The 13,850-nt window shown below is 41.1% G+C and overlaps 8 protein-coding genes across 8 annotated transcripts; all 8 read left to right on the top strand.

Annotated features, from left to right (window-relative positions):
- Positions 1-68: 68 nt before the first annotated feature.
- On the top strand, positions 69-644 carry TM35_000171000 (uncharacterized protein; the record flags this gene model as incomplete). The annotated part of the gene is made up of 1 exon (XM_029026179.1): positions 69-644. The coding sequence occupies one exon, from the start codon at positions 69-71 to the stop codon at positions 642-644; it is 576 nt and encodes a 191-aa protein (XP_028882294.1).
- A 439-nt stretch (positions 645-1,083) lies between these two features.
- TM35_000171010 (putative C-14 sterol reductase) lies at positions 1,084-2,463 on the top strand (the record flags this gene model as incomplete). The annotated part of the gene is made up of 1 exon (XM_029026180.1): positions 1,084-2,463. The coding sequence occupies one exon, from the start codon at positions 1,084-1,086 to the stop codon at positions 2,461-2,463; it is 1,380 nt and encodes a 459-aa protein (XP_028882295.1).
- Positions 2,464-3,215: 752 nt separating this feature from the next.
- On the top strand, positions 3,216-5,657 carry TM35_000171020 (uncharacterized protein; the record flags this gene model as incomplete). Its single annotated transcript, XM_029026181.1, has 1 exon — positions 3,216-5,657. The coding sequence occupies one exon, from the start codon at positions 3,216-3,218 to the stop codon at positions 5,655-5,657; it is 2,442 nt and encodes an 813-aa protein (XP_028882296.1).
- Positions 5,658-6,066: 409 nt separating this feature from the next.
- On the top strand, positions 6,067-7,233 carry TM35_000171030 (actin 2; the record flags this gene model as incomplete). Its single annotated transcript, XM_029026182.1, has 1 exon — positions 6,067-7,233. One exon carries the CDS (start codon positions 6,067-6,069, stop codon positions 7,231-7,233), a length of 1,167 nt encoding a protein of 388 aa, XP_028882297.1.
- Positions 7,234-7,594: 361 nt separating this feature from the next.
- TM35_000171040 (uncharacterized protein) lies at positions 7,595-8,575 on the top strand (the record flags this gene model as incomplete). The annotated part of the gene is made up of 1 exon (XM_029026183.1): positions 7,595-8,575. One exon carries the CDS (start codon positions 7,595-7,597, stop codon positions 8,573-8,575), a length of 981 nt encoding a protein of 326 aa, XP_028882298.1.
- Positions 8,576-9,116: 541 nt separating this feature from the next.
- Positions 9,117-10,607, top strand: TM35_000171050 (putative sphingosine-1-phosphate phosphatase; the record flags this gene model as incomplete). The annotated part of the gene is made up of 1 exon (XM_029026184.1): positions 9,117-10,607. The coding sequence occupies one exon, from the start codon at positions 9,117-9,119 to the stop codon at positions 10,605-10,607; it is 1,491 nt and encodes a 496-aa protein (XP_028882299.1).
- A 745-nt stretch (positions 10,608-11,352) lies between these two features.
- TM35_000171060 (uncharacterized protein) lies at positions 11,353-12,210 on the top strand (the record flags this gene model as incomplete). Its single annotated transcript, XM_029026185.1, has 1 exon — positions 11,353-12,210. One exon carries the CDS (start codon positions 11,353-11,355, stop codon positions 12,208-12,210), a length of 858 nt encoding a protein of 285 aa, XP_028882300.1.
- Positions 12,211-12,532: 322 nt separating this feature from the next.
- Positions 12,533-13,849, top strand: TM35_000171070 (vesicular transport-associated repeat protein; the record flags this gene model as incomplete). The annotated part of the gene is made up of 1 exon (XM_029026186.1): positions 12,533-13,849. A coding segment is annotated over one exon (1,317 nt), but the record flags the coding sequence as incomplete, so codon positions are not given.
- Between the last annotated feature and the right edge of the window lies 1 nt (position 13,850).

Below are 13,850 nucleotides of genomic sequence, written 5' to 3' on the forward strand. Positions count from 1 at the left end.
TTTCTTTCTTTCTTTCTTTCTTTCTTTCTTTCTTCTTTGCACATTTATGATCGTGGATAGGAATATTAATGAAGAAAAGAAATGCAAACACATCAACAGGCAGTGTGAAATCAACACTGACGAATGATCAAGAAAGCCATGTTCCTGCGGAGAAGCAGAAGTTAATATCCACAAGAACAGATCGTATCTTTTTCTTCTACGCCTCACTGGCTGGTACCTTTGGAGCACTTTCCGCCGTTGTTGGTAAACTCGCCGTGATGGACGACAGCGGAGACGCATTGACAGCATTCACCACAACTATTCTTTCCTTCTTTGGTGTGCAAGAGATCACTCATAGTCACTGGGTCTCTGTAATGCCAATGTCATTATTAGTAACGCGTGGATTGTTATTTGCGGCGAATGCCTTTTTTACAGCACAAATGTGGAGATGGTATTTGAAAGCACTTTCCTGTGGTCCTACACCGGTGTGTCAAATTGTCAATACGGGAATGAATTTTGCGATAAGTGCCTTTCTGGGTCTTTTGATCTTCCATGAGGAAGTTACCATCATGTGGGCGATAGGGGCTTTACTCGTTGTTGTGGGACTTGCGGTAGTTGTGACGGATGATTTAGATAAGGATTCTGTACAGAAGCAGAAATCATAAGAATGACAGTATTGTTTGTGATGATGGATTGTGTATAAAGTGTTGATGTTGTTGTTGTTATTCTTGGATTTCTGTGAAGTAACGAGAGAAATACAGAGTGAGAGTGAAAGATTACTCTAGATGGTATATTAACGACCAATTTCTCTCTCTCTCTTTTTTTTTTTTTCTTTAAGTGTGCTCATATTAAATCAATTTCTTTTCATATTTATTTCTTTTTCCTTAATTGGATCTCTGTGTAGAGGGATACGATTGAAAAGAAGAGTCTGCGGGGTGGTGCTGCTCTCAGTTACTGAAGAGAGACCAAAATCCCATTATATCATTAAATACACACACACACACATACATACATACACAGTCAAAGAAAAAGGGAATAAGCCAAAAGCAACAAGAAGAACAAAGAGAACGCAAATAATCATAAGAAGAAAGTTAATATCAACGAATGCCGAGAAAAACACGAAGTCGCACGCCTGCACGTTCAAGGTCGCGGCGCCGTTCCGCCTCCCGTAAACGTAGCGAAACTCCACCACCGAGGCAGCGGCGAACAAAACCGCTTAATCCTCGAACAATGGAATATGAGTGGGGTGGACCTGTTGGGGCATTTGGTATGGTGTTCTTTCTTCCGGCAATTGTACTTGTATTGAATACATTGTGTTCGGAAAGTATGTGTTCTGTTGAAGGAGTGTATGAGCTTCCTGATCTTTTGTATAATACTATCATGGCATCTATTCCTCAACTTCCTCTGGCGCTTGGGATTGAAGTGGCATGGTTGTTCCTACATGCAGTCTTGTACGTTCTTCCTATTGGAAAACGGGTTGAAGGGATGAAGCTAAGAAATGGAGAAACTCTTGTGTATAATATCAATGCGGTTTATGTATTTATTCTTATACATGCCGTTATAGGTGCTTTACACTATCATGGTCTTATTCACTTGGCAGTGATAGCAGATATGTTTGTTCCACTTATGATTGCCTCCATTATTATCTCGGCTGTGATGAGTATTATACTCTACCTGGCATCGTTCCGCTCCGCCTCTGTACTTTTATCGACTGGTGGAAATACTGGAAATCCCGTGTATGATTTCTGGATTGGTCGTGAACTTAATCCACGTACCTTTTCACTGGATTGGAAATTTATGTGTGAATTACGCCCTGGTCTTATTGGATGGAGTTTATTAAATTGGGCCTTTGTAGTGAAGTCCATGGAAACAGGTACATACACCCCAAGTATTCTTATCATTGCAGTGTTGGAGTCCTTATATGTGTTTGATGGACTTTTGTTAGAAGCGGGGAACTTAACAATGATGGATATTGTACATGATGGATTTGGATTTATGCTCTGCTTTGGTGATCTCTCTTGGGTTCCCTTTACATACACACTCAAAACAAAATTCCTCGCCTATCATCCTCTGAATTTAAGTCCCACCTACGTAGCCTGTTGTTGTCTTCTTGCTCTCACTGGTTATATTATCTTTCGTGGTTCAAACAGTCAAAAGAATAAATTCCGCCAAAATCCCCGTGATCCTTCAGTGGCGCATCTTAAAGTCCTGCGCACATCCCGCGGCAAATCACTCCTCATCTCTGGTTATTGGGGTGTTTGCCGACATCCAAACTACGTGGGGGATTGGCTCATGACACTTGCATGGTCTGCCCTCACAGGCACTACAGCACTGTTGCCGTATTATCAGCCGGTGTACTTCGCGGCTCTGCTGATGCACCGACAACTGCGGGATGAGCGGCAAATGGAGGAGAAGTATGGAGAGGCGGATTGGAGGAAGTTCTGCGGTATTGTACAGTATCGTTTGATTCCTTTTATCTACTAAACTAAGCGACTGACACAAAAACTGTACAACCTTTAAACAAATTATTATATATATATATATATATATATAATTTGTCTCTGTATGGGTAGCTTGGTGAGAAAAAATGAAAACAAAAAAAAAGTACATGTATCGGTGGGAAATAGAAGGTGTGAAGGTCCTTTTTTCATTTTATTTTCGAAACTCGGTTCTTAACTAGAAAGGATAGAATGTCTGAGTAGGGAGAAAAGGCAGTAATTGTACATCACGAAGAGTTTGTTTTCTTTTTTTTTTTCTTTTTGAGGGGAGAAAAAACATAGAATGGGAAAACGTTTGAAAGAGCTGGGGCTGTGTGTATGAATGTAGAAAGTAAAACAAATCAAACATCTGTTTTTTGTTTTTTTTGCTCTTGCACGTTGTGTTGTACTCATTGTACCGTGTCTATATGTATATTGGTTTAAACGGAAATGATATTTTTATTGTACTGTCTATTCGAGGAAACACCTAGAAAATGAAGAAATAGTGGTGTGGGCTGGGTGATGGGGAAAAGGGAGGCTTTGAAAAGAAAAAAAAAAAAGGAAAAGAATAGCTTTACCTAATGACAGCAAAGAAAGAGGTTCTTGTCATTTCTTATGATACACATGTTCACATTATTATTTTTTCTTTTCTTTTTCGTATTTTTATTTCTGATGTTTTATGTGTATGTGTGGTCTTGTCTCACAACTTCTCTTAAGGAGGAGATAGAGATAGATAGATAGAGAAACAAAGAGAAAAGAATGAAATGGATTCGACTCGAGGCGACGAGTGGGTTGCGCATCATGGCGCCGTCATTTAGTCCGCCGCCACGCATGGAAGGCATTGATAAATTCTTTGATCATCCAATTCATGCACGAACTTTTCACTGTTTTCGTGACTCAATGGGAACAACGGATTGTAATAGTAGTAGTGATAACAACAACAATAATGAGAAGAATAGTAGTCTTGGCTGTACAGAAGAGATTCTGGTGTTATTGCAACGACAATCCCTTGGAGGTAAATTGGGTGAAGTGACGATTGCGGTTGGGGGAACAGAAGTTTCGCAGGCGGAGTTGGAGGTTCTTCTCGATTGTGCCTTTGAGGCGGTCATGCGTACAAATAATAACGGGGTTCGTCTCCTATTTGATACACTGTGTACATCTTCATTCCCTTATCTCTCTTCTCTGGTTTATTCCACTTCCGCTACTTCTATTATATCATCATCGTCAACAACAATAGCACAGGATGAAGTGGTGGTTGAGTATGATGGACTACCAACAGGGAAAAGAAATACAAACGGTGAACAGCGGCGTATAGGTGATTGGCGTGAAAAGGATGGAATAACATGCAGAGATAATAAAAAGTCTTTGAAAGCCCTACGTGCGGCCTTTGCACGACGTAAGGCACTACTTTACTTTGTAGCTCAAGATGTTGTGCCCGTTAGTTTATTGCACTGTCGGGTGCAAAGTACAACAAAGTCTTATGGATGTACTTCAAGTGTTGCAGATGCTGTACATTCAAGTCCAAAAGATATTCAATCTCTTGCGGTATCTTCCACATGTGCATGTAAGTGTTTATTAGATGTTGTGAACCGTACACTTGCTGCAGCTTATGATATAGGGAATGGTAATCATAAACAGTTGCGAGAGATATGGAGTACGGGTTTTGATAAACCACCATTTATTGCCACTTTTTCTACAAGTGGTATTCTTTTTGCTTCGCCATCTTTTTTTCGTCTCACAGATCACCGTGATCGTTTATTTATATCGGGTTTAGCAATAGATCAATTGTGTCGCTGGTCTGTAGAAGAACGACAAGGACCACGGGTACAAACTTCTCTAGTACATATACATGATCTAATGCTAAAATGTAAGAGAAGTGGTACATTGTTAAATATACTTTTTCTCTCTATTGGAAGTGCCGTATCATGTGTATTTGGTTTTTTTTACTCTGGTGATGCGAATGAAGGGGCATTATGGGGTGCCGCCACACTACGACAGTTTATAGAGAAACATCTTATAACCCCAAGGACGACTGTAACGATTGGTGTAACTGAAAAGATGAAGAGTCCATTAGAAGATACTGATCTTGATGGGGAATTGCATGAAACTGTGGTTTCCTTCGCCCCACACATGTTACTTTGTATGGCATCTGTACATCCAACACCATGGTTTTATCGAATTTTATATGAAATGCGTAAAGTAGAAGAAGAAGCCACACGAGATACCTTATTTGGAATGGATGAAGTACCCAATATTAATAATAATAATAATAATAATAATAATAATAATAATACCGTACCTCCTAAATCACGAGAGCGTTGTAATTATTTTTCACTTTTTTCTCATTGTGGAAGGAGTAAATCTTCTTCAGTTGCATCTCGTCCATTTGTATGGTATACAGACACAGTGGATCTTCCATTAGATCTTGCTTGGTGTGTGGCTGCCAGTCATATTGTGAAGGCAGAGGCAAGTATATGCACAGAAGGTCGTGAATTGGGTCTCTATGCACTTTTTTCAATGATATCGCCTACGGCTTCTGATTCAAATACTGTTGCTATTGCAGAAAATGAAGGAGAAATACGACGTTATGCGGTTAGTTGGTTTCAACACTGTTGGCGTAATACCTTCTTTGCGGAGGGAAAGAAGAAGAAGAAAAAAGATAATCATAATGACGATCCCTACAAGTATGAGAATAACTACAACACTGGTAGTAATACTCCAGAGCCTGATCCAACAAGACTTCTTCGAGGACTTTCCTCCGTTGGAGGTGGTCCACGTATCTCATTACATTATGAGATGAGAGAAAAAGGTGGTCATCTTTTCCATCGAAGAAAAAATAAATATGAGGTTTACACTGATGATGATACACCGGCGTTTACTTCTCAATCAACTGTTTTTCCATTCTCTCTTCTTATTGATGGAGATGAAGCGGAGAGTTTTATGGACTCCGATACCGTAAAGGAGTTAAGGACCATGACTGCTTTTTACGCCTTGAGTTTGCAAAAAATTAAAAGTTCTTCCACTGAGGCAGTCGTTCAAGAAATGTTACTAATGGAAGGTGATCAAATGGAGCATGAGGAAGATGTTACTGCGTTACTACAGAAACGACACGGATCGTTGTCTAGTGGCGATGCTTTTGCTGCCTGTCATCAAGTATCACGTTGTGTACTGGAGGATGTTTGGCGCTATCCTTGTTCATAGAAAATGACAGATCTCATAGAAGGGGAATAGAATGAAAAGATAAGTGAGTGTGACCGCGGAGTAAGTGGCTAAAAATGGAAAAAAAAAGTACGTCAAGATGGAGTCCGTTGGTAAAATGAGTGAACATACATTATATATATATATAGTGATTGAGAGTGGCTCTTTCTGTTTTTGTTTTCTTTACGAACTGGAAGGCTGACTATATTAATAATAATATTAATTAATAATAATAATATATTCCTTCAATTTGTATTATTTATTTATTTATTTCAATGTATGTGAACATCAATAAAAATAAAAATACACCAGTAATAGTCGTAGAGAAGAAGAACAAAGGCACCACACATCAAAAAAAAAAAAAAGAAGGCTGCTGTTATATCCCAATTCTCTTTCCATCTCTTTTCATAAAATGAACTCCGCGCCGTGGGATGAGGAGCCTGCGGTGATTCTTGACAACGGCAGTGGCAACATCAAGTGCGGCTTCGCCGGCGAGGAGGTTCCCCGCTTTGTCTTTCCCAACATCATTGCCACCCCCAAACAACGCCAGGGCCCCACGCCGGTGTACGTCGGCGACGACGCCTTGGCCCACACCCACACAGAAAGAGGCCTGCGCTACTCACATCCAATGGCGCACGGCATCGTGAGCGACTGGGACGCGATGGCGCGGGTGTGGACGCACGCCTACGACGCACTGCGGGCCGATCCCGCCGCGCAGGCCGTCCTGCTCACGGAGGCCCCGCACAATCCCACGCAGCACCGCGAGCAGATGGCAGCCGTGCTCTTTGAACACTTCGCCGTGCCCGCGCTGCAGGTGCAAATTCAAGCCGTTCTCGCCCTCTACGCGGCCGGGCGCACCGACGGACTTGTGCTCGACAGCGGCGACGGCGTCACGCACGTTGTGCCGATCGTCGAGGGACACGCCGTGACGCCGGCGGTGCGCCGCCTCGAACTCGCCGGCCGCGAGGTGACGGAGTGGATGATGGAACTGCTGAGTGATGAACTGCAGCGGCCCTTCACAACATCCGCAGACCGCGAGGTGGCACGAATGGTGAAGGAGCGGCTGTGCTACGTCGCCCAGTCCTTTGAAGAGGAACTGGAGAAGGCAGAGGCACAGGAAACATCAACCACAGCAGAGTCCTTTACATTGCCAGATGGGGAAACTATTAAGATCACGCGTTCACGTTTTTGTTGTCCGGAGATTCTCTTCACTCCAGCTATAGCGGAAAAACCTTATGAGAGTATTCAACGCACTATTGTAGATTCTGTGGAGGCCTGTCCAATTGATTTGCGGCGTCGACTTCTTAATAACGTTGTTCTTTCCGGTGGTAATACAATGTTTGGAGGAATGCAGCAGCGCCTTGAAAACGAACTTAAAGAATTAGTGAATAAACGTGCAGCAGAGGATGTGCATGTCGTTGCCGCGAATGAGCGTAAGTTTAGCGTTTGGATAGGTGCTGCTATTCTTGGTAGCCTAACCTCATTCTCTTCAGAGTGGATAACAAAGCAAGAGTATGAAGAAAATGGACCTTCTATATTACATAAAAGGTGTGATTCCCTTGCTTTTGTCTCTAAATGATCTATATTACTGAAGTAAAATGCATTTATTTATTTATTTATCGAAACTTTTACCACTCTTTTGCTTTTTTTTTTTTGTTATTATTGTCAAATTCTAACGTTATGATGAATAGACTATCTCTTTTTCTCCCATAGAATGTTTTTTTTTTCTTTTCGTTGGTTTTATGTATCCTCTCATGTTTTTTTTATTTTTTGTTACGGGGTTGCTATTACCATTTTTCTTTCTTTTTCTTTTTCTTGTTTTCTTTTGGTCTATAAAAGAAAGAAAAAGAGAGAGAGTGACTCTCTGTAGTCTTTTTTTTTTCTTTTTACTTGGTACTCTCTTTCTTTCTTGGTCTTGTTATTGTTGGGATAAACGCTGCATGCACGGCGGTCCCTCTGTTGCCCCATCGGGCGATTCCGCTGAGAACATTTATAATCTTCTATGTGCTGTTCAAACACAAGCGAACAAAGACGCGGAGGAAATTAAATCGTTGCGTCTTTGCATTGCCAACTCTGAAAGTGATGTTATGAAAACACGCGAAGAAATCTGCAGGTTATCCCAACAGCAGGAAAAGGTGAATGAAGATATATCTGCAAAACGTCTCTCTCTTGAGGAACAGAAAATACGTCACGCGGGAGTTATGGAGATCCTGCAAAAGACCAAGAAAGAACTCACAGAAGTTGCCGATACCGTTATGAAGTCTGATCTGCCTATTCACGCAGCAGCAGCAGTGCAGAGTGTGGCCCCGCAGGAATCACAGGAGCCGTTGGCACCCGTGAAGCTTCGTGATGCCGTACAAAGTTTGAGGAAAAAGATTGAAATGGCAACTCAACAACAACAACAACAACAACGATATATGCAGATGCGGCAGCGCTCTTCTATAGTGGTTCATGAGCAGAGTTCACCTATTGAATGCTGTGATAATAATAATAATAATAATAATAATAATAACAATAATGATAATAACGGTGCCGCCCGTTCCTTTACTGTTCGTTTCCGACGAGAAGAGACATCTGCGGCAGGATATGAGACAGTGAGATCATCAATGGATAGCGCCAATGATAATAATCGGATTTCTCTCCCTTCAAAGGAGCGAAGAAGAAAAACTATCACTTTCAATGATAATCATTTAGAAGTACGATCAGATGTTTCTTGTGCAGCTGCTGTTAATAACGTGACAACACCCGAAAAGGAGAATAGTCCTGCTGCTGCTACTACTACTGCTGGTGGTGTTGTTGTTATTCCAACTCCCAGTGTTACTTTTTCAATACCAAATTCCACTGGGCGCCACACTGTATTCAACGGTATGCGTGCACCTCGAAAGACGTTATGGCGAATAGATTCTCTATCAGAAAAATAACTATTATTATTCTCTTACTTTATTTTTTTTATTTTATTTTGTTTTCGTGTGTCTTGGTGTACTGAAGGTATGAAGTGGTTACATACAACGATGCTGCCTCATCACATCATGTCGTCAACTATCTAAAAGAAGATGCGACCAAATTATTTTTTTTTCTTATAAATGGTGTCAAACTGGTTTGGTTTTTTTTTTTTAATATATATATATTTTTTTCTTCTTCACTTTATTGTTTGACCCTATGTGGTTCTGATTACAGAAGCATCTTTTTCTTTTTTTTTTTTTGTTTTTTTTTTCCTGTGTACGTATATATTTATTTATTTATTTATTTATTTATTTATTTATTTATTTGCGTTCTTTTCGTATTTATAACTGTATTATTACTACTGGTTTTCTTTTGTGTTTCTTCTCCTTGCTCTTGTTCTTTTCGTATTAGTATTAGTAGTAGAAGTAGTATTAGTAGTGGGGGAAACATCAGAGGTACGAGACGACAGAACTAAGTTTCTCTATATTATTAAGGGAAGTAGAAAAAGGCCTGTAATAAATGCATAGTGATCGTGACATGTCCTTTAACTCGGGTCATGCAGAAATGCAACCCGATGGAACTTCTACAAAGAACTCTCGTTCTATTTATCATCCATCAGCTCTTACTGAATGTGTTATCACTAGTTCTGCTCCTACTGCCGTAAAATTACCACGGGAAAGGATCCCATTTAGAAGCTGGTATGTGTCAAACTACTGTAATGAATATCATGTTTCTATTATTTTGAAAATTCAAAATAGTTTTCCTAGACTACAACCATTGTTAACCTTTTACTTTAAAGTGTGGAGTTGTACTGGTGAGATTGAGTTTTACACTGCCTTCATCCCACTGGTAGTGTGGTTGGGTATGCCATTCATTTCATTTAATATTTGTGTATTAATGTGTATGAGTCAATACGTAACTGGTGTTATGAAAGACATGGCAGGATGCCCACGTCCACCTTGCCCACCTGTTCAAATCCGAGGAAGAAGACTAGCATCAAAGGAGTATGGATATCCAAGTTCCCATGCATCCCACAGCATTGTTTTTGCTTACGCATCGTATGAGCTATTACATACTTTTTTTCCTGATTACCCCGTTTTATGCTGGATATTTTGTATAGTTTTTTCTATCAATGTTAGTCTTTCAAGATTGATTCTTGGAATGCACTGGTTTGCTGATTTGGTGGCTGGATGGGTTGTGGGTCTGATTCTTGTTATTGCGCATGCAGCCTTTTTGGAATCATTTATGGTTACTTTGTATGAAATAGATAATGTGATGCCTTTGCATTTCTTGGTGGCTTTTTTGATTTTACATATACTCGTGATATCCCACGCCGCCCCTGCAGATGCCTGTCCATGTTATTTGGATAGTTTGCGTTTTCTCGGAGCCACATTTGGGGCTCTTTTTGGGTATTGGGTTTTTCACAGCGAATACGGTGTCATGACAGCCCGTTCACATCCAGAAGATGTATGGGATACTTGCTTTTCCGTTGGTTTTTTAGTACAATATCTCTCCTGTTTGTTTGTAATTCTTCTTGGAAAGGAAATTTGTTCATGCGTTACTTTTCGTATACTTCGTTTCTTTTTTGTGCGAATTTCTCGAGAGGCTTCACCAAACCGTCCTCGTTTCTGGCGACGCATGTGGTATTGTTTTTCACATGCCGTGCGTCGTATTTATTGGATTCGATTAAATGATTCACCTAGTGTTGCTATTCAAGAGGAAGGATGTCAAAAGCAACGACATCAGAAATTGAGTCCATCTGCAGATTGTTTCAGTGAAGGTAGTGAAAGTGGGGAAAGTGCGGGATACAGTATTGAGATTTCTATACCACAACATAATTCTGAGGAGAAAGTATTAATGGGAGATAATATGCAGTTGTGGATCCCATGTACACATCGACACTGGTGGTTGTGGGAAACACAAAGATGTCTTATTTCATATCTTCTTGTTGGCTTTATGGTCACATACCTTTGTCCAGTGATACTGCGTGTTTTCTTTGGCGTACAATAGAATTGTAGGCAGATTTGCCTTTTGTTTTCTTCTCGTTGATTATTATTATTATTGTTATTTTTTTTTTGTGATCAGAACTCCAGTAGGACTAAGAAAAAAAAAAATCCAAAAAAGAAAACAGAGAGGAGAAGGCAACAAAAGAAATAAAATAATATTGAAAAAGAAGGGAAATAAAGTACTGTTTTCATCTTTTTCCCACTTTATTCTTTTAAGGCAAGTGTTATCGGGGGAAAAAAAAGCTAGGTGGATGTCGAGCAGTCTCCGGTATAATCTACGTAAAATAAATAAATAAATATATATAACGTGCGATCCATAGTTGTTCTATTTTCTTTTTTTTTCTTTCTTTTCTTTGCTGGTCCTGGACTTAGGGGTACATGTATTGCCTTCATACACCTTTCTGTGTTTCTTATATATGTATATATATATACATCTATTTTTTTTTTTTTTTCGTCTTTGCCTCTTTATCCCTTCTCTAGCTGCCTGCTCTCCCCAATAAAAAAAAAAAAGGGAGCACACCATCATAGAAGGACATTTATTGTACGTTGGGGGAGGCTGTACAGAGAAAAAAAAGGAAAAAAGAAGGAAGTTGCATATACTCACAAGGAGAGAGAGAGAGAGAGAAAGGACACATACGCAACGAGGTGGGGGAGAATAATCAGTAATCGAAATAGCAACAATCATACATACAATCGCTGACGTTTTTAAAAAAAAAAAAGAAAAAGAAAAAAAGAAAAGAAAAAAAAGAATGTCGTTTCGCACCACTGTACCCGCACTAGGTTCCAGTGCGAAGGGATATCAAAACCGTGTGATGGTGTATGCCCACCGCCGCCGCCGTGCCCGTTATTTACCACCCAAAAACGCCCACGTGCTCTCCCCATTGGCCCACAAATCCCCAGAGGAGTACGGCAACACGTGGGATCCACGCACTGGTGTGGAGTGGCACAATCGACTACGCCGCCGCGGCGCCTACCGTCACTGGCCGTGGGCGCGCTGGACAGATGATCCCATTCGCCACCACCGCGAGGCGCCGTACAGCAGAACCTTCTCAGCCGCTTCAGAGGGCGCCAATGATGGAGTGCCTCTCTGGAATTATTACGCTGAGGTCGGACAGGAGTACGCCACACTGAGTCACTTCCCATTGCATTACATGGCGCCTTTTATTCACCAGTATACCGGGAAAGTGTGGGGAAAGGGTGATATTGAAACCTATTTAAAGGTGATAGAAGAACGCACAGGATTGCGGACTATTCAAGCAGTTCATGATGCTCTTCCACAGTTGCTAGAATGGGGAGAGATGGAGGTGGGTGTAGTACCTCACGGATTGCTTCAGCATGTGGAGATGCTGGCGAAAGATATTGTCTTGCAAAATAAGAAAAAAACATTTAGGAAAGAGTTACATGAGAGTGGTATTTTACGAACAGCCACAATGGAACGCTATTATGCTTTACCACATCTCCGTTCAGGCCCAGCAATGCCAACTACACTTGAGCAGCCTTCTGGAGAGTTCCCATGGGGGAAGTATACCTACATGCTTAAAGGGACGAAAATTCATCCATTGCAGCGACCAGATGGATTGTATAAGGAAAATATGTACCCTGCCTAGAGAAAAAAAAAGGTAGGTATATTCAAGTTTTTTTACTCACAAATTTGAACAAAGCAAACATGATGATGGGGAGAGAAAACGAGAGAAAGAACTGGTTTTTTCTTTTCATATGTAATGCACTAAGAAACTACTCGGTTTCTCTTCTTTTTTTTTTTTAACCCCATCTATCTATTCTTTGTTTTTCTTTTTTTCTTTCCCATGTAATGATTTCCAATTAAAAAGGATTCGTACTTTTTTAAAAAATATTTTGTATTAGGGTATTCATACTTTTTGAACGGCTTTTATTCTGTTTTTAGCACTGTATATCCGATAAGTGATCACCATGTGGGGCTTTTTCAACGATGTGAAGGAAGCAGTACGACAGACAATAGTACCAAAGAGTGAGGAAGTGAATGACTCACAGCAAGCTGAGCCTCAGCTTGGACCAATACCTAGTATTACAAATATTGGTGACCGTTTAACCACTTTTTTGAGTACAATCAATACAGCAGCTTCAACAATCATAAAGAATACTCTAGGGGACTCTACTGAAGACCCCAATAACGATCCCCCACCTCCACTTCTACGTCTCACAGATGAGCAGCGATCTGCTCTTCCACCGGATGAACTATTCCGCGGACTCTCAGAGGCTGTGAGCATTATTAATACAAGATCGGATATGGCACTCACAGAGGCTCGTTTTCTTTTAAGTATTAGTTTAGAAGAACAAATTGCACACACCAACGACTTTCTTAATTGCTACAACTGGTGGGAACAACTCGTTAACAAACGTCTCACTGCTTGTCAAGTCATTCTAATGGAGTACAGTCGTCTCCCCGGATGTGAAAGTGAAACTACAATACAGCAATTGAATCAGCGAATTCAAGATATCCGAACAAAATGTACTCAAGATATGGCCCTCATTGCTGCCAAAGGGCGCCTACTACGTGATGAACGATACGATATTCTCAACGCAACTTCAGAGTGGTATAGTCCTCATTCGGATAATCCAATCAAAGAGGATCAAATCGAAAGAAAACACCAACCCCAGTACCCAACTGATACTACCCCCTTTAACAAAGACGGAATGTCAATCATTCCAAATAATAAGGAAAAAATAAATACTGCAAATCAAGAAGAAACAAAACCAGAAACCGAGAAGGTAGAAGAAGAAAAAGAACCTAAACTAGCTGAGGAGGAAGCACGAAGTCCAGCTGAGGCAGAGGAAGCAAGAAGGCTGGCTGAGGAACAAGAAGCACGTAGGCTGGATGAGGAAGAAGCAAGAAGGCTGGCTGAGGAAGAAGAAGCACGTAGGCTGGCTGAAGAGGAAGAAGCACGTAGGCTGGCTGAAGAAGCACGTAGGCTGGCTGAGGAAGAAGAAGCACGTAGGCTGGCTGAAGAGGAAGAAGCACGTAGGCTGGCTGAAGAGGAAGAAGCACGTAGGCTGGCTGAGGAACAAGAAACACGTAGGCTGGCTGAAGATGAAGCACGTAGGCTGGCTGAGGAAGAAGAAGCACGTAAGCTGGCTGAAGAGGAAGCAAGAAGGCTGGCTGAGGAAGAAGCAAGAAGGCTGGCTGAGGAACAAGAAGCACGTAGGCTAGCTGAGGCAGAAGAAGCACGTAGGCTGGCTGAGGCAGAAGAAGCACGTAGGCTGGCTGAGG

The sequence above is a fragment of the Trypanosoma theileri genome (assembly GCF_002087225.1).
Source record: "Trypanosoma theileri isolate Edinburgh chromosome Unknown TM35_Tth_17_V1, whole genome shotgun sequence".
Taxonomy (NCBI): domain Eukaryota; phylum Euglenozoa; class Kinetoplastea; order Trypanosomatida; family Trypanosomatidae; genus Trypanosoma; species Trypanosoma theileri.